Source organism: Elephantulus edwardii, unplaced genomic scaffold, assembly GCF_000299155.1.
Source record: "Elephantulus edwardii isolate Elephantulus edwardi_28Jun2011 unplaced genomic scaffold, EleEdw1.0 scaffold00094, whole genome shotgun sequence".
Classification (NCBI taxonomy): Eukaryota; Metazoa; Chordata; class Mammalia; order Macroscelidea; family Macroscelididae; genus Elephantulus; species Elephantulus edwardii.
The window spans coordinates 7652469-7672707 of NW_006399844.1; the positions used below are offsets into that span (position 1 = coordinate 7652469).

The 20239-nt window shown below is 48.0% G+C and overlaps 2 protein-coding genes across 2 annotated transcripts; both read right to left on the reverse strand.

Moving 5' to 3' along the window:
• Positions 1 to 518: 518 nt before the first annotated feature.
• On the reverse strand, positions 519 to 8085 carry PROCA1 (protein interacting with cyclin A1). Its single transcript, XM_006891077.1, has 5 exons — positions 7995 to 8085; positions 3853 to 3936; positions 1586 to 1721; positions 1259 to 1417; positions 519 to 1176 (listed from the first exon to the last, which is right to left on the reverse strand). The coding sequence occupies exons 1-5, from the start codon at positions 8083 to 8085 to the stop codon at positions 519 to 521; spliced, it is 1128 nt and encodes a 375-aa protein (XP_006891139.1).
• Positions 8086 to 10562: 2477 nt separating this feature from the next.
• Positions 10563 to 14516, reverse strand: RAB34 (RAB34, member RAS oncogene family). The gene is given in 12 exon segments (XM_006890961.1): positions 10563 to 10630; positions 10713 to 10820; positions 10951 to 11041; positions 11132 to 11213; positions 11579 to 11630; positions 11764 to 11828; positions 11927 to 12028; positions 12125 to 12190; positions 13209 to 13300; positions 13518 to 13583; positions 14354 to 14416; positions 14418 to 14516. Coding segments are annotated over 12 exon segments (954 nt in total).
• Positions 14517 to 20239: the final 5723 nt, after the last annotated feature.

Genomic DNA, 20239 nt, shown 5'->3' on the forward strand with positions numbered 1-20239 from the left:
CCTGTGGAGCCATGAGTACCTTCTGGAGGAGATAAAAGCCTTGGCTGATTTCTATGTGCCCCCCCTGGCCCTGTCTACCCCAGAACCACTTAGCGCAGGACATGCAAAACACAGTGGCACTGAATGGGTTATAACGCTGACTTTATTGTGGGTATTGCAGACAGCACTGCCTATCCCTGAAGAGGAACTGACAGAAACCAGGCTCCCAGTTGAACAAAGCCCTCGTACCCCTAACCCACATGAACATGACATATCCTGGTCCAAGAGCAGTTAGTAAACACAGGGCTAGTAGTCCCTCACCTTCCAACCAACAGGACAGTAAAAGGTTCTGCGCACTGTTCTGTGGACTTCAGTGAAAGCTGGATCACCCTTGAGAAACCCCATAGCCCCAGCCCATAGCCTCCCTCTGCCCAGAACTCCTCCCCACACATAAGTAGCCCAGTCAGAGAGAGACACCAGCAGCAAGGGATCAGCTACAGGCTTGATGGGGTTTATTCTTTGCTGTAGCCGCACTGGCCTCAGCTGAAGTTGGGGTTTGAAGTTGGGGGAGATTTCCTCTTGGTTACCTTCTTGCCTTGGGAGGCCTTGCCATTGCACTTCTTGTTCTGGTTGGTGCTCTTCTCTTTCTTCCTGGATGATACTGTCTCCACCATCTCCTCACTGGAGGGCTCCTTCCGTCTGGGGTCACTGTAGCTGTCCTCGGTGTCCAGGTCTTCCCGGCTGTCTGGGCTCGACTCTGACATCCTGGCCAGCTCTCTTGGGCTTAGCGTTCGACCTAAGTCTGGAGGTGAAGTTTCCGACTTCACTGGGCTTTTTTTCTTAGTCACCTTGTTCTTCTTGATTTTCTTCTTCAGCTTTGCCTTATCCTTGTCTGACGACTCCTCATCTTTCTCCTTTCCCTTTTTCTTCTTTACCTTCTTGATCACCTTGTTGCCCTGGCCTTTCTCTGTGGGGCTGTCTGAGCGCCAGATGGTGATGGGAGCTGCTGAGTCAGGGGTCCCTGTGGCGGTGCCAGTGCCTGCACCAGTGGTTGTGTCAAGGGTCTTGGTGGTGGGCCCCACCTGAGTTGGGATGGGAGGCTTCCTTTCTTCCTCTTCTTCATTGAGGTCATCTACAAACTCATGGTGGATGGGGTGATGGATCACTGCCACCGAGACCGGCCTGTAGCTTTTGCACCTGGAGAGGAGAGGGTGACAGAAGGCTAGCAGGAGGTGGGGAGCACTGCCCAGTAGAGCCCCTTTGTCCACCCAGCACTCACCATCCATACCAGATGCGTTCCACACACTCTTCCTCTGGGATGAGCTCAAAGCATGGGTTCTGGATGATCCTGAAGCAGGCTGGGGCCCCGTCTCGGGAGCAGGTTTGGCCCGCATCTTGTGAGCTGCTGCTGTTTGTCTTCTCTGAGCATTCCTTCACCCTGCCACCCAAGACATCTCCAGGACTTCCCAAGGGCCCAGAATTAGAAGGCTGAGGGACAGTGTACCACGGCACCCCCTCTTGGTGCTCTTGGAGCACCAGGTCTAGGTTCCAGGGGAGACCACAGTGAAAGGTTGGAGCCTCACTCAGCCCGGGAGGGGGTGCTCACCGAGAATCACAGTCGCAGTGATTAACAGCATGCAGGTGTAGCTTGCAGTGACCGCAGTCGGAGATTAAGGGGTGAATGATGTGCCCCGCACACTGCTTGTGTTTCCAACAGCAACTGTCAGTTTCCTTTAAGTCACCTGTTGGGTAGGGATCTGGGTCACTCAGGTAGCGGCAGCACACTCAGTCTTAAGCTCTTAAGTGACCTTGGGCCTTTCTGAATTCACCGCCTAACACCACCACCTCCTTGAACTGTTTGTAGGGCCTTAGCTCAGGAGTAATTCCAGATGCCTCTTTCTTAAACCAATACACAAGTCACCCCGTAGGGTGTCCCCAAGTAGCTTCTCAGAGAAAAGGCCTGGCTCTCATCTAATGGGCAGTAGGTCCTCACCAAGTTCTCTTGTCTTGTGACACTCTGTACTGCTCACCCCACTACTCAGTCGTTGGCTACCCCACTTCACAAGGTGCCTGGGTGAGGGAGCAGGCCCTCTTCATACTCCCTTGTGATTGGAGCCTCACTTCCTGTGCACAGACCAGGGAAGCCCAAGTCCAGCCTTTCACCACTTCTGGAAACACTCCAGCCACAGGGCCTGCTCCAGTGGCCTCGTGGGCTACTAGGGTCTGACCCACTCCCACATCCTGCCTCTTGGTTGTGCCAACCTCCTTCTCTTTCCTAACATCTTTCTTGCTTCCCTCCCCTTCCCCATGCCTAACTACTAGTCTTTCACTTAAGTTTCTATTTCCTATCCACTCTCTCCCCACTGCCCAGCCTGAGACCTCCCAACTAACACCTTGATCCCTTTTCCAGGACACGGGGTGGGGGGAGGGAGGAGAAATTTCCAGGTGAGAGTTCAGGGGCACACAAATCCCTCGAAAAAGGGCTCTCATCTGTTTGACTCAGCTGATTGAACCTACATGTGCTTTTTTTCCCCAAGCTCCAAACCCACCTGTGTCCCTTCTACCGGCTACTCTTGGCTATACCTTCTCAGGCCACCATTCCAAAGATAAGCCCATGAGCCATGGCCCCTCACAACTGAGAACCCATCAGTAAGGTGTCCAGTACACCTTACTGCTATTTACCCCAACAACACCAGCTCTGTACCTATCCGCCAAGGGAAGATAAAGGAGGGGTGGTACTGATGAGTTGCCATGGCAGCCTGGCGTGGGGTGCTGGGGCGGTTTACTACCTCTAACTACTGTGCCTTTAGTCCCAAGAGGATGGGAACTGAGTAAAATCTTAAACTGGTTGCCAAGGAGGAATGAACCCAGGCTGTGATTAGAAGCCCTAGTGGTCCAGTAATTTAAGAGCTCAGCTGCTAAATGAAAGGCCAATAGTTCAAGCCCACTAGCTGCTCCTCAGGAATAAGATGAGGCACTCTGCTTCTATAAAGATTAAAGCCATGAAAACCTTATGGGGCATTCCACTCCATCCCATAGGGGGAGCCACTGGGAGTTGGAATTGGCTCAGTGACAACAGACTTGGTTTTAGGGTGTAAGTATGTTAATCCAGGTGGCCTTAAAAATGCTCACAAGGTGATGACACAGCCACTTTGAGCTTTGCCCCATATCTCTCCGCCCCCATTCCTTTGGTCAACAATGGAGTTCCTGCCACTCTTAACCCCCTTGGTGACCTCTTCTGCTTCATTTCCTCTGTGCCAGGAGAAATAAGGGCTGTGAGGCTGGGCCTAGCTGGAACGTCACCAGCTTGGATTTGTACAGTGTTGAATTAGGGCAAAGGGCAGCATAGGGGCAAGTGCCTGAGTTCTAATTCTCATTCTGCCACCTACAAGGTAGGTGACCCAAGGCAATTTAGTTGACTTCTCTGAGTGAACTTACCCAAAATAGAGGGGAAGGGAGCTCTGGTGGCCTAGTGGCAAGAAGCTGCACTGCATTCCAGAGGTGCACAGTTCGAATCCACCAGATACTCTGCTGGAGAAGGAGGGACAATCTCCTCCTGTACCAGTCAGATCTGATTTGACAGTACATGCACAAAAAAATTAATAAAATTTTTTAAAAATGGAGGGGAGTGTCAATACCCATTGTTCAGGTTTCTAGGAAGACCTGATCCACATATGTAAAAGGTATTGGTGCACCACAAGGTGCTAAAACAAGAAAGGGGTGATTGTGGCCTCAAGGAAGGGGTCTGGCATTGGGACGGCAGAAGTGGAAGGATGGAGCACCCCTAGCAAGTCCAAACCCTTCTCTACCTCCTGCCTATCACCAGATCTCAGCTTTCCCAAGTAAGAGGAGACTGTGACCCTAGGGACCCACCTTCAGAGGAGAAGGTAGATGTGTCAGTATTGGATGTCACACCAGACAGATGTCCTCTCTCCCAGCTGGGCAACCTGTTTATATCTGAGAGAGCACAGAGTGGAGGTGGCAGCCCCTCCCATGTCATTCATTCCCCCAACATTTCCTGAAATGCTTCAGTTGTAAGGACCCAGCTGCATCCTGAAGATGAAGATTAAACAAAAAAAAAAAAGGGGGAGACACAGAGAGATACCTAAATAGATAATGACAGCAAGATGATGGAGATGATGATAGAGAGGAAGATGGTGAGAAGAAAGATCTCTGGGAGCACAAAGCAAGGGCACCCAACAAGACTAGGAAGGGTGGGAGAAGATTTTTGAGGACTTAAAAGAAGCATCATTGACATTGTGGTGAATAGAATTGAGCTAGGATCTGATTAAATGAAGACAGTTCTGGAAAAGGTCCCAAGGTGTGTAGAGTCTGGTTAGACAATGTCCCCAACTGAGCAGACCTCCAGCTGGGGAAGCACAGCTATGAGCACAGACACAATTTGCCACATTCTATTTCCTTCCTACAGTTAGCCTTGTCCTTTGGGACATCAGAATGAAGGCCTGCTTTGTTGTTATACAGAGGCCTAATTGCCTGGGGACTTCAGCGAGGCACTTGGTCATCCTTCCATTCTTCCTGAGTCAATTCCTTCCATTTCCCACAACACAGAAGTGTTCAATATTTATTAAGTAAATGTGTGTAAATGAATGAAATCTCAAAGCACTTTCCTCAATTCTACCTCACTACTGTTCCTCTCCATAGACAATTTTACCAAGATTTATCTGTAGCTGCTCTTATTCACACCAACACTTCTCTAACTTGGGGAATAGCCTTTCTTTTTCCTCGTGTTCAAAGCAACAAGCTCCAGGTCATCTTTTCCCTCTTTACTGGCTTTTTTTCCAAAAGGCTATAAACATAAACACTATAAACATAAACACTATTAACATTCTTTCTCCCTCTACCACTGGCTTTGCTCACTTGATTCAAGTTTATCCATTTAACAAACACATTGAATAGTTTCACTAAGCACCAGTGTCCTCAGAGTTTCCACCTCTTCACGTCTTACTCCAGCCATGGGCAACACAGCAGACAACTGGAATCAATGATCTTCCAGTAGCCAAACCCAGTGACCTACTTTTTGTCCCATATCACTTGATCTTGTTTAAACTGTTCCTTTGACTTCTGTAACAAACCTCATCTCTCTCTGACTAATCCTTTCCTGCTCCCTTTGCTGTCCTCTCTACCTCCACTGTGCTGTAGGGTTATGTCCCTTACCCCCTTCTCAGACAACAACAGGCTTTTCTGGCTCTTGTCCACTCCCATGGGTTTCAACACCATCAATAAAATAACTTAAGTCTGGGCCTCTGACTCAGATAATTTCCTGGGCAATTGTGTAGGAGATGCTGAATTTAAGATTCTTTTTTTTTTTTTTTGACATCCAAGAGGATACAGCTCTGTGGGAGAACAATGAGCAATTTTGTTTTTTATGCTATTTACAGCTTCTAAAAACTCACTGGAAGGTCAGCAGGTTATGCTCTGACTCAAGGGCACATCAATAATGGACGAGTTTTCTAAAATACCAATAGGCTCACCATGGTCTTCCTCTTGATATTATCCCAATGCCTTCAGGATCGAATACAAACTTAACATGACATTATAGGCCCTCCAGGATCCAGGCCTAATTAGTTCCTCCCTCAGTTTATCTCCCTCATCCATTGCTTCTCCCACTCCCTCACTCCTCAATCCTCTCTCCCACCTCACACGCTTCAGAAGCACCTTTTCATTTTGGAAAGAACAACTCTATTCAAATAGAACTGGTTATACACCTTTGTGCCATGGTATCTAGAACCTGTGGCATTCACAGATTTACTCTGTAGCTCTCCTTAAGAGTTTAAGTTCTTTCCACTACTGGGAATATACTCTAAAAAAACCATAACTGCCACCTAAGCAGATATATGCACACCCATGTTTATTGTGGCTTTGTTCATAATAGCAAAGAGCTGGAAACAAGGCAAGTGCCCATCAAAAAATGAATGGCTAGAGAAGCTCTGTTATATTCACACAATGGAATACTACGCTGCATTGAAAAACAAGGAACTCATGAAATATTACACAAAATGGGTAATCCTGGAGGACATTATGCTGAGAAATATCTCAGTCACAAAAGGAAAAATACTGCATAGTGCCACTATTGTAAAGCAGGTCTGACATCGGAGTTGGGGGGACACTAAGGGGATAAATAATGTATGCTGCACTGAAACAGATGAGGGAGAGAACTGTTTAGGAGAAATATATGATTAGATATTATTGTCATGATGAGTCAAGAATTAAAGTTGCATAATGGAGTGTGTGTGTGTGTGTGTGTATGTGGGTGTTGTATAACAAAGAATTTTTTGTTGTTAATTTTTCAAAGAGAAAAGTGAACTGGGGGGAGGGGAGGGGTGGGCAGGGAAGAAAGTGTGCAACAATGAATGAATGGAAATCCAAAGTCTCTGGAAAGAAACGAAAAAGAGCTGGAGTTCTATCTCATGCACCTCTCCCAGGTTATGTAAGGAGCTTAGTGAATGCTGGTTGGATTGAATGAACAAAAACCCTTACTGGCGATATTGCCTAAGGTTCAAGCCTAGGAAATTTTGTAGGTAAAGAAAATTGACAAGGATAAGCACTTTCTCACTGCCAGGTTCTTGTTTTACAATATGTCTTTGACTCTAGATCTCCACCAAAGTCCATAATGGTGACACAGATGCAGAGAGGACAAGTAACTTGTCAAAGTATACAAGTGAATAGATGGTGGAAGTCACATTCCCACCCTGTGTTCCTTCAGCTCTTCTTAGGCTGAGGCAACACCTACATAAACAAAGGATCTTTCCATGTCCTGAGCTCTGCAGCAGAACTTAAGCCAACCACTCATTCATCTCCCTATCCAAAACCTCCTGCCTTTTCAGCTGCAGCCCACCTGCTCCAACTGCTTTTCAACTCCAAGACACCAATTCCTCAACCTTTTATTTTTCTCAATCCTGATTCCACAGCCTGGATCCTGAGGCCTAGCTAAAGAAGCATAGGCAGGGTCAATTAGTCACACTCTGACAATAAACACAAGAAAAAGAATTCACACTCTGCTGTGTCTCATTCCAGAGTCACTATGACACGGTTCCCTATCAGCGTCATAACCAGTTTATTTTTCACTAACTCCCAGTCACAAGCTTTTGTTTGTTAATGTTCTACAGCCATCGGCTCAGTCTGTATAGGAGAGGAGACGATGACCAAAGACTAGAACACTTAGTAACTTTCCTCAAGTCTGAGGAAGGTAATCTGCTCTCTAATTTCAAAGAGCAGGAGAGTTCTGAAGTGAGGCAACATCAGCCCTTCGACAGCAGGACCGCCAGAGGTTGGATGCAGAAGACTTCATAATGAACAGAAGATGATTTCAGGAGGGGAAAGAGAGAGCCATCGTGTGTCTCTTTCTCCCTAATGTTCTAAGTACCCTAACCCAGAACTCACAGGTGATGCTCATTTGCAAAGAATCCTCTCCGTCCCGCGGGCAGAGGAGCTCCCCTAGCCCTAGCTTGAGGCTGGGGTACCAGGGAAGGAAGGAACTGGGAAGGAAGGAAGGAAGGAAGGAAGGAGAGAGGGGTCAGAAAGGGAGCAAGAAAGGGAGGGAGGAGAGACTGACAGTGTGCACGGGGCCCCTAGGAAACGCCGCTCCCTCCGCCCCCTTGTGGAAGTGATTGTGATGTCACCCAAGGAACCTCCAAAGTCTTTCTCTCCCTCAGGGGCGAAGTAACTTCCCGCCTCAAGTCCGGCGACGGGATCGCGGACTCCAGTCTGGTCTGGCACTGAGGGCCCGGCTACTGCCCAGCAAATGCCTTCGTTTCTACAGCCAGGAGCTGGGGCCCCAGCTCTAGTGGTCCCGTCCCAGCCGAGGAGACAGGCGGGCCTCCCAGAACCTCCCTCTTCAATCATTGGTTCTCGGCTCGGCATAAACCCGCCCCCAGGCCCCGCCGCCCGCCCCAGTTCCCAGTCTTCAGATCCCCACCCTCCTAGGTTCCGCAGACCAGGCCCCAGCCACGCCTCCGGCTCCGAACCCTCAAACTTCTGCCCCGCCCTCTCCTTACCCTCGCTCTCGCTCTCTTCCCAGCTCTTGATCTTGTTCCCACTCTTTTCCTCAACCCATCTTTCGATCGTCACTGTCGTCCTGACCCACATCGCTTTCAGCCCAGTTCCTTGTTTCTACGGGGCTCCCTCCTCGCAGAAGCCCCGCTCTGAACCTCAGCAAGGTCAAGCCCTCAACCCAGTCGTAAACCCCAATCTTAGTTTCACCAAATACCCTAACTCCGCCTCATGTTGGCCCAGCTTCCTTCCCACCTCCCCTGACGTGGTCTTGTCAACCCAATTCTGACCTTTAGCCTCGTTCTTCATCCGGGACCTCACTGCTCCTCCCAGGCCCCTTTTGACCCACCTTTAACCCTAGTACCTCTCCTGTCCTCTCTCAGGCCAAAGCCTTAGTTCGGCCGCCCAGGCCCAGCCCTCAATCCCATCCCTTAGTTTTTCTCCAGACCCGCTCCCAGCTTGGAATCCAAACACCCGACACACGTTGACTCCGCCCCTGCCCCGCCCCATTCTTAGCCCCGCCCCCGCTCAGACTCACTGTCTCACCCCTCCCCACCCCTTTCCCAGGTCTTCTGAATCTGCCCCCCTGGTCTTTAACTTCTATATTGGAGCTGCGCCCTCTCAGCTGTGTGTGGGTGCTTTCCGCTCAGGAGTGAGCTCTCTCTCCACCACAGAAGCCCATGGCTGACCTCTCAGGTGAGGTCGCGGTGTCCTCAGCTCCCAGCCCTCTTGTTGGGCAGCTGGGGTTTCATCTAGCCCCTTAGGGCCACCATGCTCCAGGGACACTACCTAATAAAGAGCACATTTGTTTCCATAATATAACTTAGTATCAAAACAACCTAGTATACACTTTCCCTCACGGGACTATCCCACACACTGCTTATCTCACACACACAGTAGACATGGAAAACTTACTCACCCCACCCATTAATGTAAGGTGCAGTGGAATCTGATGTGACCACAGCTGACCAGGAGGATTTTCAGAGGCTGCATATTGCAACAGAGAAGATTACCCATCTTTTTCTCCTGCAGAGCAGCTGGTGGAACAGTGCCTTTGGGTTGAGAGTGCAGCTCCTTGCCCCTGGGCCACCAGAGCTCCCTAATACAACATGAAAATCTGCACATGCCTTCACAAGCAGACCCAGAACAGAGATTGCTATCTCATAACTTAAACACCCTAGATCATTACAGTGGTAAAGACTTCGGCCCATGCAAGAAATCTCCTGACAACATGCCCAAAAAATGTGAGGCAAAATTCACTATTCTTGTCTCTAAGGAGCAACCTAGTTGCACTTCTACCTAGACAGATTTGTTTGTTCTTTCAGCAATCCATGGGATATTCAATACTCTTCATCAACACTACAATTTTTTTTTATTTATTATTTATTTATTTAACTTGTGTGCTGTTGAATCGGATCCTCCTGGCACAGGTGGAGACTGACCCTGCTTCTCCAGCAGACCTTCTGGTGGATTAAAACAGTGGGCCTTTATGATTGCAGCACAGCTTCTTGCCATTAGACCACCAGAGCCCCCAACACTACAATTTAAAAATGCCAATTGTTCTTCAGTTTTCCTTACACACTGTCCAATTTCCATAATGCATACGAATGGAAAATACCATGATTTGGGTCAAATGTACCTTAGTCTTTAAACTGACATACTTGATCTTTAGCATTTTAAAAAGAACTTCCACAGCAGATTTGTACACTTTGAACATATTGTCAGGAGGTTCCAGGTCTTGGGAAAAGACATCATGCTTAGAAAAGTGGAAGGTAGGGAGCTCTGGTGGCCTAGTGGCAAGAAGCTGCACTGCAATCCCAGAGGTACACAGTTCGAATCCACCAGATGCTCTGCTGGAGAAGGCAGGACAATCTCCGACGTTAAACACACAACAAATAATAAAATAAAAGAAAAAAAAAGTGGAAGGTGAGAGAAAGACCCTCAGCGAGGATGATTAACACAGTGACAGAACCACCAGATGCTCTGCTGGAGGAGGGGCAATCTCCCCCTGTACCAGTCAGATCCAATTTGACAGTACACACACACAAAATAGAGGGCCCAGGTCAGCCCCCAAGCCTGGTCCCTAAGCTCCCAGCTGGTCTGAATCTTATTCGAGCACAAAAGATAGGCTGCATCTCAGCATAAGGCTACAAACCCCAAAATGACCATACAGCCCTACCAATTCCATACTCCTCCTTCCCAACAAAGGACTCTAGTCCCCCAAAGCATTAATCTAGTAACAGAAATTTTAATGCATAAGGCACAAGTGAGCTGGCAAAATTCGGGACCCAAAGGGCCCTGCAGGCTGAGCAAAAGAGTAGAGATCATCCTCTATCTCAACCTGCTGGGTACCCAAGAAAGAGCCTGGAGATGGGCTGGGGTATCCAGTCTTTGGCATGGTATCTGATGGCAGGAAGTGACTAGAATGGTCCCAGCTACCCTTCTAGGGGTAGTGCTACCAAGGGGCAGCTCTTTGGTCTAAAAGAACCAGTCAGTGCAAACATCCAGCTTAGAGGGAGTCAGTGTGGCACATGATCCCAGAGCTGGGCAGTCCTGGACAGACTCTTCACCCCTCACGGGCAACATGTGGGTTTCTTCTTGCTGGCAGTTAGGTAGAGATTGCTGTCATCACTCTTGATGCCTAAAGAAGAGTGGGAGATATGAAACTCAGGGATTGGACGTCTCTCTTGGCCTTCGTCACCCTCATTCAAGCAGGCACTCACGGACAACATCTCCAATGCGCCGAGCCCCTGACTTCTCCAACTCAGCAAGTACATTGGCCTCAAAGGTCAGTGCTGCCACCCGGAAGAAGAATTCCCGGACATTCTCACCTGGACAGAGGGGAAAGGGGGCACCTATTAGAGGCAGTGCCGGGCCTGGGGATAGTGGACACATGTTAGAGATGAAGTGAAAAGACAAGCAGGGGATGGAGCAGCAGAAGACTGGAAGCTTCTCACTTACCAGTGAGAGATGACACTGCCCAGTACTCAGCCTTCATCTCCTGGGCCACCTTGAGCGCATCTTTCTCCATAAGAGCATACTGAGCAGGAGTCTAAGGGGAGGTCAGAGTCAGACAGGAGGAGGAGGGTTCCTCTACCAAGTTGCGCAGTCCCCCACTCCCGTCCTCACTGGGGCAACTCACACTGAGATCCTTCTTGGAACCCACAAGGAAAAGAAGGACACCAGATGGGTCATTTTCCTTGAGCGCATCAGCTAGCCACTGCCTGCCACAGTGGGACAAGGAGAAGTGAGGCTGAGCAGCTGTTCTCCACAGCCCTGTTACAATTACCCTCTTCCTGGGCCTAGATGGAAGTGTTGTGGTAGTGTACTGGGTTATGTGCTGGGCTGCTTAACCAAAAGGTCAGTAGATCAAATCCACCAGCCACTCGATGGGAGAAAGGGTAAGCACTCTTCTCCTGCAAAGATTTCTAGAAACTCAGTAGAGAGTCATTACGAATAGGAATTAACTCAAGAACAGTGTGTTTTGGCCCTAAATATATTCTCTTCCCCCCCATCATGCCCTTGACAACCTTTTTCTGAACCCCCTCTTCCAAGAAGCCCACATTTCTAGTTCAACAAGTCCACATACTTGGTATGTTCCAAGGAGGCCACATCGTTCAGATTGAAGACAATGATAATGGCTGCAAGAATGGCAGAAACAGATCTAGTTGATGAGGAGGGCACTAACGTTACATTTACCCAATTTCCTCAGCCGTAAATTACAGGTCAAGTGTATATGAAGACCCACCTACCTCATCTCACCCAATCTCTTACCTTGAGCTCCTCGGTAGTAAGTGGATGCAATACATTTGAACCTTTCTTGTCCAGCGGTATCCCAGCTGGGAAAGAGGGGTGAAGCACAGGTGTGGGGGTGGGGAGAGAAGAGGCATAGGTGCTGGGGGAAGGGAAGGCTCAAACAGATGGATGAAACACTCACAGCTGCAGACTGAAGGGGACACCCAACACCTCAAATCGTTCCATCTCAAAGTCTACTCCAATGGTGGCCTTATAATTCTTATCAAAAGTGTCTTTGCAGAACCTGAGGGAATACCAGATGCTGTGGCCCTTAGTGAAGCCCCCTTGGTTTGGCCTAGCCCCACCCTGCCTAGCCCAGCCCAGCTCCCAAACCCCTTACCTATTAATGAGGCAAGTCTTCCCCACTGACAGGTCCCCTACCACAATGACCTTGGAGATCTTAAATCTGCTGGACATAAGAATGGGCAGGGAGAGTGGGTAGCAGCCCCTTCACTCTAGGGAATTCCAGTGTCCCCTACAAAGTTCAGAAAGGTAGCTGTACCCAGGCTGAGGTTACCATAGACAGAAGGCCTCCCAGACAGCTGTCTGAACAGATGCCTTTTGAGAGAAATGGGTTTTTTTCTGCTTCAGAATGAGAGAATTCCAGTTCTTACCCTTATTGACTGCGTTACTCTGGACAAGTTACTTGGCTTCTCTGAAGCTCAGTGTGAACATTTATTAAATGAATACACAGAAGACACTTCATTGGGTTGTTGTGAGGTTACAATGAGATCCAGTTGTCATTGAGTCAATTTTAATTCGTGCTGATCCCATGTGTACCATGCCCTGCAGCATTTTTTAATGGTTACATTTTTGGAAGTGAATTGCCAAGATGTTCTTCCAAGGCACCCTGGGTAGGCTTGAACCTCTCATCTTTAGGTTAGCAGTTTGCATCACCCAGATATTTTAAAAATGAGAAATGCCTTCTATTCTAATGCACATTTTCTGCCTGTATTTGAATATTTTCCTTAATGTATCTTAAAGTGACAGTCTTTTCCATTTGATCAAAAGCAATAATAAAGCTAGCACACTCCCTGGCATACAGTAAATGCTCAATTAATGGTAAAACTAGGTTGACTAAACACTAGGCTGACTAGTATTTTTTTATCAAGCCTTACCCCTGTGGGCATAGTCCTTTGCCCTGGGGCTAAGGTGTATGGATCTGATTTGGTGACTACTCTCATACTGAACACCTCTTCTGTGTTGGGCATCTGCCCCTATCCTACCCCACCCCATCTTAGAGGACTCCCACAAACAGCCCTGTGGGGAAGAAAGGAGAGAACACAGAAATAAAAAATGGGGAATAACCAACATAGCTGAGGGGCTGAAACGGAGTCCCAAGGGGGTGGGTGGTTGTGTATCATTGCTGGAACTACAGGGTTGCTTGGGGCTCCCTTTCTTTGTTATGAGTCCCTCCAGCTCACCCCACGGTGCCTGTCCGGTGTTCCTGGCAGGCGCAGATGACCCGGGTTTGGAAGTCTTTGTGCACGTGCAAAGCGGCCTCCTTCCTCAGGCACTGAGCAAGAAAAGCGTGGAAGAGAATGGGGCTCACCCATTCCTCGCCCAAGAACTGCTGCCAAATAGCCCAAGGGGGACCACCCAGAAGCAGCACGCCTCATCCAGCGACAGGGCTGGGCCCGAGCCTTTAACAAGCGGTCTGGTGCCGCCTCTTCCCCTCCCACTGCAGCCTCTCCCAGCAGAAGAGCAAGGCCCGACGTGGCCCTGGCGCCTACCTGGGGCAGATCGGCTAGGACGCGGTCCCTCCGCACCGGCGCCAGGATGTTCATGTTGTCTGCGGCCTCGCGGGGCGCCCGGAGAGGGCGCGGCGGCCCGATCGGTCCCTGCGACCCGGGCCCGCGGAGACCCAACAATCACCCGCGGCCGAGGCGTCCCGACTATAACTCGCGGCCACGGGGAGCTCACGGGAGCCCGCGGCCTCGGAGACGCGACAGCCGGACACGGGGATGAGACGGTCCCCCGAGGCCGAGACGAGCCCACAATCACCCGGGTCTGGGGTGTCCCGAAGACGACACGGGGGCGGGGAGACCCCTCAGCAGCCAAATGGGGGCGGGGAGTCCCGTCGGGTGGGGGCCGGGCCTTCGCCGACCCTACTATAACTCGGGGCCGGACAGTCCCGACAATGATCCTGGACCTCGGAGACCCGACGACAACTCGGGGTGGAGGCGGCCCGACCATAACAGGGAGGCCCCGGGGCGCGAGAGCAGCCCCGCCACACGGGGTCAGTGTAGTCGAGGGTGGAACAGCCGAGGTGGATCCCCGCCAGGAGCGGGGGCGATAGGGCCGCAGCACCGCTTCGCGTCCCCCTCGGTTAGCCCTCAGCCAGTGCTGTAACCTGATCCCCGGAAATTCCTGGAGAAGGTCTGCCCCTGCCCCTCCCCCGGCAGCCCCGAGCCGCGCAGCCCGCCCCAGCCTCCCCCTCCTGTCCTCCTCGCTAAGCCGGCAGACTTCTCACCGAATACCGAGATTCACCCCACTTAGTCCAGGACCCTATCACCTCCAGACACCCCCCTCAGGCCGTTTTCCTCTGCACCCCTGTACTGGGCTGTGCCTCCAACGGGGACCCTTACCCAGCTGAATTGGTGATGGGGAACCAGAGGTTGCTGCGCAGCATCTAACAAGGCCCGGGAGCCAGCGGGAAGGAGAAAGGGGGAGAGAAGGGGCCCAAGGAGAGGCGGCGCTTCCCTCGACTCCAGGCCCAGAACGTGACTCATAAGAGTCTGCCCCCGCTCGTCCTTCTGCCTGGGTGTGTGTGGGGTGGGTGGGTGAGAAGGAGAAGTGGCAGGAAGTGTGGAAAGGGGTGCCAAGGTCCAGAATGGGATACCTAAGGAGGAGAGAGACATCTAGAGTCAAGAATCTTCTTCAGGACTACTGTATAGATTGGGGGTGCTGAAAACGAAGCTGTTGCCCTTTAGGGACGATCGAGGAAGGCCAAGAGAATCAAGAATTCTGTCTTTGGGAAAATAACTGCTCTACTAGGTGGAGAACGTGCTTCTGGAAACGATGTTTCATGCCTTCGCAATCTTCCCCTCCAAGGACGCCCTTTTTGCCTTCTCTGGAGAGGGCTTTCGTACTTTGGTTAGAGAGAAATCTGAGTCCAGGAGAAGGGGAAAGAGAAACGAAGAAGCAAAGGGAGGCACTAAACCATAGAGAAGACTAAGTTGAACCCTTCACTTTGCTCTATAACAAGAACTGAACTTGAAGTGGCTGGGGCAGGGAAAGGGGCTATAAGTGGAATTATTTACTGGAAGGACTAGCGAGTCCTAAAGAGAAATCTTGGACCTTAGTGTTTGAAATGTTAGTAAAATTTCCTTACTGGTAAATCACGTGTTATGAAATTGTCACCTATGTGGTGTAGTCCACAAGAAGCTGCTGATCTAATGGTGGCACTTCTCTGCTGCTTGAATCCATCAGAGGAAAGATGGGCAGTCTCATTAGATTTGTTGTTGTGTGCTGATAAGTCAGATTTGTAGCTGACCAGCAAGCAGATTTTCATAGACAATTTAATCGCTCAATAATAATCCAGAGAGATCATGAATTGAACCCCTTCTCTCCCTCTCTCCCACCCTGGCTCACGGCCTGTTAGAGGTTGCACAGCAACCACTGGTTCCACGTCATCAATTCACTTGTCCCTTGTCCCGGTAGGAGAGTGGCCTGGGGACTCTGGAGGTGACAAAGGTCCAGGCCTAAGTGGGATGAATCTTGGTTTTTGTTGAGGCATCTGGAGGAATGGGAGATTGCCCATAGTCAGTTCCACTGAAGAGCAATGAATAAAATGGTGGTGGGGCAGGGCTAGTGTGCCCACCATGTATCTCCTTTAATACTATCCCTCTCAATACGACTGAACTTTTACTGCTACCAAATCTCGGTGTTACTGTTAAACTGGTGCATTTCAGCTTCCATAGGTGTTGACTGAAACCTTGCCAATTGAAATCCTGTGTCATCCTCACAATCTCTGCCATGCTCAAACCTATTGTTGCAGTCACTGTCAATCCATCTCAATGAGAGTTTCAACCTGTTCTCTAACCTTCCTCTTTTCTAAGCATGATGGAGTGGGTTTTTTTGCATGGGCTCACACCTCCTGACAGCATGCCCAAAGTATATGAGACAAAGTCTGGCCATTCTTGCCTGCCTGTAAGGAGCACCCTATTTGCTATTCCTTCAAGACAGATTTGTATATTCTTTCACTGTAGTATAGTCAATATACTTCACCAATGGAGGAAGAATAAAGCTGTTACCCCCAGGCCTGATCACTCCTTGAGAAACCTGGTAACATCTAAGGATCTAAGGAGACCAGAGTAGAGACCAAAGCAAACACCAGAGCAGAAATCAGACCAAAGACCAGACCAGACAATGAATCCTAATAAGGCTCTGGGCCTAATCACAAAAGCCCAAACCTAATTTAATGAACAGCCCCAAATTCTGAGAAAAATACCATCTTTCCTAGTCCTTCCTAAAACTTCCTATAAAAACAAACTGGTCTTAATTGCCTGCACCCCATTTTTACTTTCTCAGTTCCTGGTCACTTGGCATCTCTCTCAGACCATGCAATAAAGGCCTGTTCTTTTCTTGGGACCAGTTTCTTTCTTTCTCTCTCTCTCTCTCTTTTGCCCTCAACTCTTTCTATCTAACATATGGTTCCAGGAGAAACGGAAAGTCAGTATAGACTGGATTTGGCTTCTCATCAGAGTCACCTTTTGGAGATAATCTGAAAGCAAGGAGCAGACTAGACTGTTGTTCACCTGAGGAAAGAGCATCTACTCTTGCCTGCCAACCAAGCCAACTCCAAACTAACACCTAGTCCTCTAACTCAGCACCTCAAACACAAATGAGCCATAACAAGACTCTTCCCTTTAGTGTTCAGCCTAAGAGTAAACATAAGCTACTACTAACGCAGGCCTGGACATCTTAGAAAATCTCAGCATCTCTCAAAAACTCTCCAAAAGTCACTAGACACTATGGTAACACAGCTTATTGCAGTCCAGGTTCAAACTGAGTCCCATATAGCAGTTGTGTTACAAAACAAGAGATTTATTCCATTGTTGTTGTTGTTAAGTGCCGTCAAGTCGCAGGCGACTCATAGAGATCCTATGAAGGAGAGACCTCGACGCTTGGGTGCCTTTCATCCTCTCTTCAGGTTCATAGGGTTTACGCAGGCAAGCTATTATGGAAGTGGATGCCAATCCTCCTTCCACGCTTGTTTTAATTGGGGAGCTCCACCAGACTCTCTGACCGTATTGGGTAGCCAGCCATACGCATTTGATACATCCGTGTCACAGTGTTCAGCCTCACAGCAACCACAAGTGACCGCGGGATGGCAACTTGTACACTAGGGATAAACGACCTAGAGGAATGTCTGAACAAAAACAATGAAAGACATTTATTCTATTAACTATATAAAAAAATCGTCTCTTCCACACCCATGTTTATCACCGCTCTGTTCACAATAGCAAGGAGTTGGAAACAACCCAGGTGCCCATCAACAAACGAATGGATAGAGAAGCTGAGGTATATTCACACAATGGAATACTATGCTTCATTGAAAAACAAGGAACTCATGCAATAGTATTCAAAATGGGTGAGCATGGAGGACATTATGCTGAGTGAAATATCTCAGATGCAAAAGGACAAATATTGCATGGTGCCACTGTTGTAAAATGGGATTGATATCAGGGTTGGGGTAAGACTGAGAAAAACGAGATATATTGTGTATACTGCACTGAAACAGATGAGGGAGTGAATAATTTAAAAGCGATGTATGATAGGGTATTATGGTTATCACAAGAGTCCACGATTAAGGTTGCATTGTGGAATGTACTTGGGGTGGTGGGAGGGGTGCGGGGGAAGGGGGGATTGTGTACCAGGGAAGGAGTGTTTCTTTTACTTTTGAAAGACAGGAGCGAACTGGGGGGGCTGGGGGGGGGGGCTGGGCAGGGAGAGAAGTGCAGCAATGAATGAATGGAAATCCAAAATCTCTGTAAATGCTCATTAAAATTATTTTTAAAAAACTAACAGTAAAAATAAAATCATCTCTGCCTGTTTCTAAGAGAAAACTATTGTTTCTGTAAACTAATGCCCTTAAATAGACAATTAGGAACTTAGTGGCAACCAGGAATTCCCCCTTGACTACTCCCCATCTTCATTCCCTTTCTAATTTTTTTTTTTTTTTTAATTTTGTGTGCGTGTACCGTCAAATCAGATCTGACTGGTACAGGAGGAGATTGCTCCTCCTTCTCCGGCAGAGCATCTGGTGGATTCGAACCGTGTACCTCTGGGATTGCAGTGCAGCCTCTTGCCACTAGGCCACCAGAGCTCCCTTTCATTCCCTTTCTAGTCATTCTTCTTTTCATAACTCTTGCTCTCTGTTTTAGAAATCTTTTTCAGAAATTTCGAGTAAGCTGCCTCACTGCCTTCTCCAGAGCAACTGCCCTAGAACGGTCCTTCAGACCTTACAGGAAACCAACACCAGCCCCCTTCCACTCCAGTTCAGCAGGAAGTAGCTAGAGATAACTTCGTCCTTAACCATTATTTTCCTTTAGGATCTGGGATGGAGGAAGAATGTAGCAATTACCCTGAGGCCTAATCACTCCCTGAGAAACCTGATAACATCTAAGGATCTAAGGAGACCAGCACAGAGACCAAAGCAGACACCAGACCAGAAACCAGACCAGACTATGGATCCTGATAAGGTTCTGGGTCTGATCACAAAAGGCCAAACCTAAATTTATTGTTGTTGTTGTTATGTGCCGTCCAGTCGCTTGCAACTCATAGCGACCCTATGTACAACAGCCCTAAACCCTGCTCTATCCTGTGCCAATCCATTGCCTCTGACACACCCATCCCGATTACCCCAGTCACTGATTCTGAGAAAAATACCATCTTCCCTAGTCCTCCCTAAAACCCCCTCTAAAAGGACACTGCTCTAGAGTGCTCTCCTGACAATTTGACTTTCTCTGTTCCTAGTCACCATGTAATAATGGCGTGTTCGTTTCTTGGGGCCAGTTTCTTTCTTTCTTTGCTCTCAACTCTTTTTCTATATAACAACCAACATTACAATTGAAAGGCATTAATTCTTTGATCTTCCTTTATTGTTCAACTTTTACATGTATACAAAGCAATCGAAAACACATCTTTAAACGGACATTCTTGCTCCTTAGCACTATAAAGAGATCCTTTTTTTTTTTTTTTTTATAAAGAGATCCTTTTGACAGCACCTTTGCCCAGTGCAGCACGTTTTCATTTCTTGACTGCTGCTAACATGGACTGACGGTGGAACTAAGTAAAATGAAATAATTGACAGCTTCACTCTTAATCTGTCATGATGATGGCTATTGATTCAGTTATAAGAATTTTTTTTTCCCATTAACAAACGAATGGCTAGAGAAGCTGTGGTATATTTGCATAATGGAATACTATGCTGCATTAAAAAACAAGGAACTCATGCAATATTATTCAAAATGGTTGACTCTGGAGAACATTATGCTGAGTGAAATATCCCAGTCACAAAAGGACAAATATTACATGATGCCACTGTTGTAGAATGGGACTGTCCTCGGGGTTGGGGAGAGACTGAGTAAGATGGGTTCAATAATGTATACTGCACTGAAACAGAGGAGGGAGAAAACTGTTTAAAAGAGATATATAACTAGGTATTTCTGTCATCACAGGAGACTAGAGCGAGGGCTACATGGTGGAGGGGACCTGGGGGAGGGTTTGTAAAACAATGAAAGAATCTTTTCTTTTACTTTTCCATAATTTTTGACTCATGTATTTATAACTTGTTAGTCAAATTTATGTCTTCTAGGTTGCAACACCCCCATGATACATCTTCAAGGATATGAACATGTACGGCCAAGCACAATCAATAAGAGTGCATCTAAATTCCAAAATCAATCTCCATAATAGTCTATGTGTTTCCTACTGCCAAAGGGGCCCTTTAGAGTAGTGAGAGAAAACTTCACCCTGAAACCCACAGCGTCCCTTTTCAGCAGGAAGTAGCTAAGAGAATACGCCATCCCCTTTTCCTTATGACTCAGGGTGAAGTCTCTCTCAGGGAGGAGTGATAGGGAATGGCAAAGGATACACTGACAAAGAAGATTAATCAGAACTAGCTTTGACAAGCACTGTGGCATTTGGACAGGAACAAACTGGGAGGAGGGTAGAGAGAATAGTGCAACAATGAATGAATGGAAACCCAAAATCTCTGTTAATGTTTATGAAAATTAATAAAATATAATTATAGGGAAAAAAATTTTTTTTTAATGTTTAAGTGTAATTCATATTGACAGCAATAACTTTTGAAATCCTGTTTTAATGTTCTAGAATTTTTATTCCCTCTCTCCTAGTCAACTTAACTGTAGTCTTTCGGTTGGCAATGAAGGCCAGCTTTCTTGAGAATGGAAATTGTTCCAAGTAAGAGGAACTCGACAGCCGACTT

Excerpts from the sequence above, each read along its gene's own strand:
- PROCA1 (XM_006891077.1), bottom strand. The coding sequence starts at position 8,085 with ATGTGGGTCAGGACGACAGTGACGATCGAAAGATGGGTTGAGGAAAAG. Across the intron at positions 3,937-7,994 it reads GGAAGAGAGCGAGAGCGAGG|ATATAAACAGGTTGCCCAGC; the intron begins GTAAGGAGAGGG and ends GTGCTCTCTCAG. Across the intron at positions 1,418-1,585 it reads CACTGCGACTGTGATTCTCG|GGTGAAGGAATGCTCAGAGA; the intron begins GTGAGCACCCCC and ends CTTGGGTGGCAG.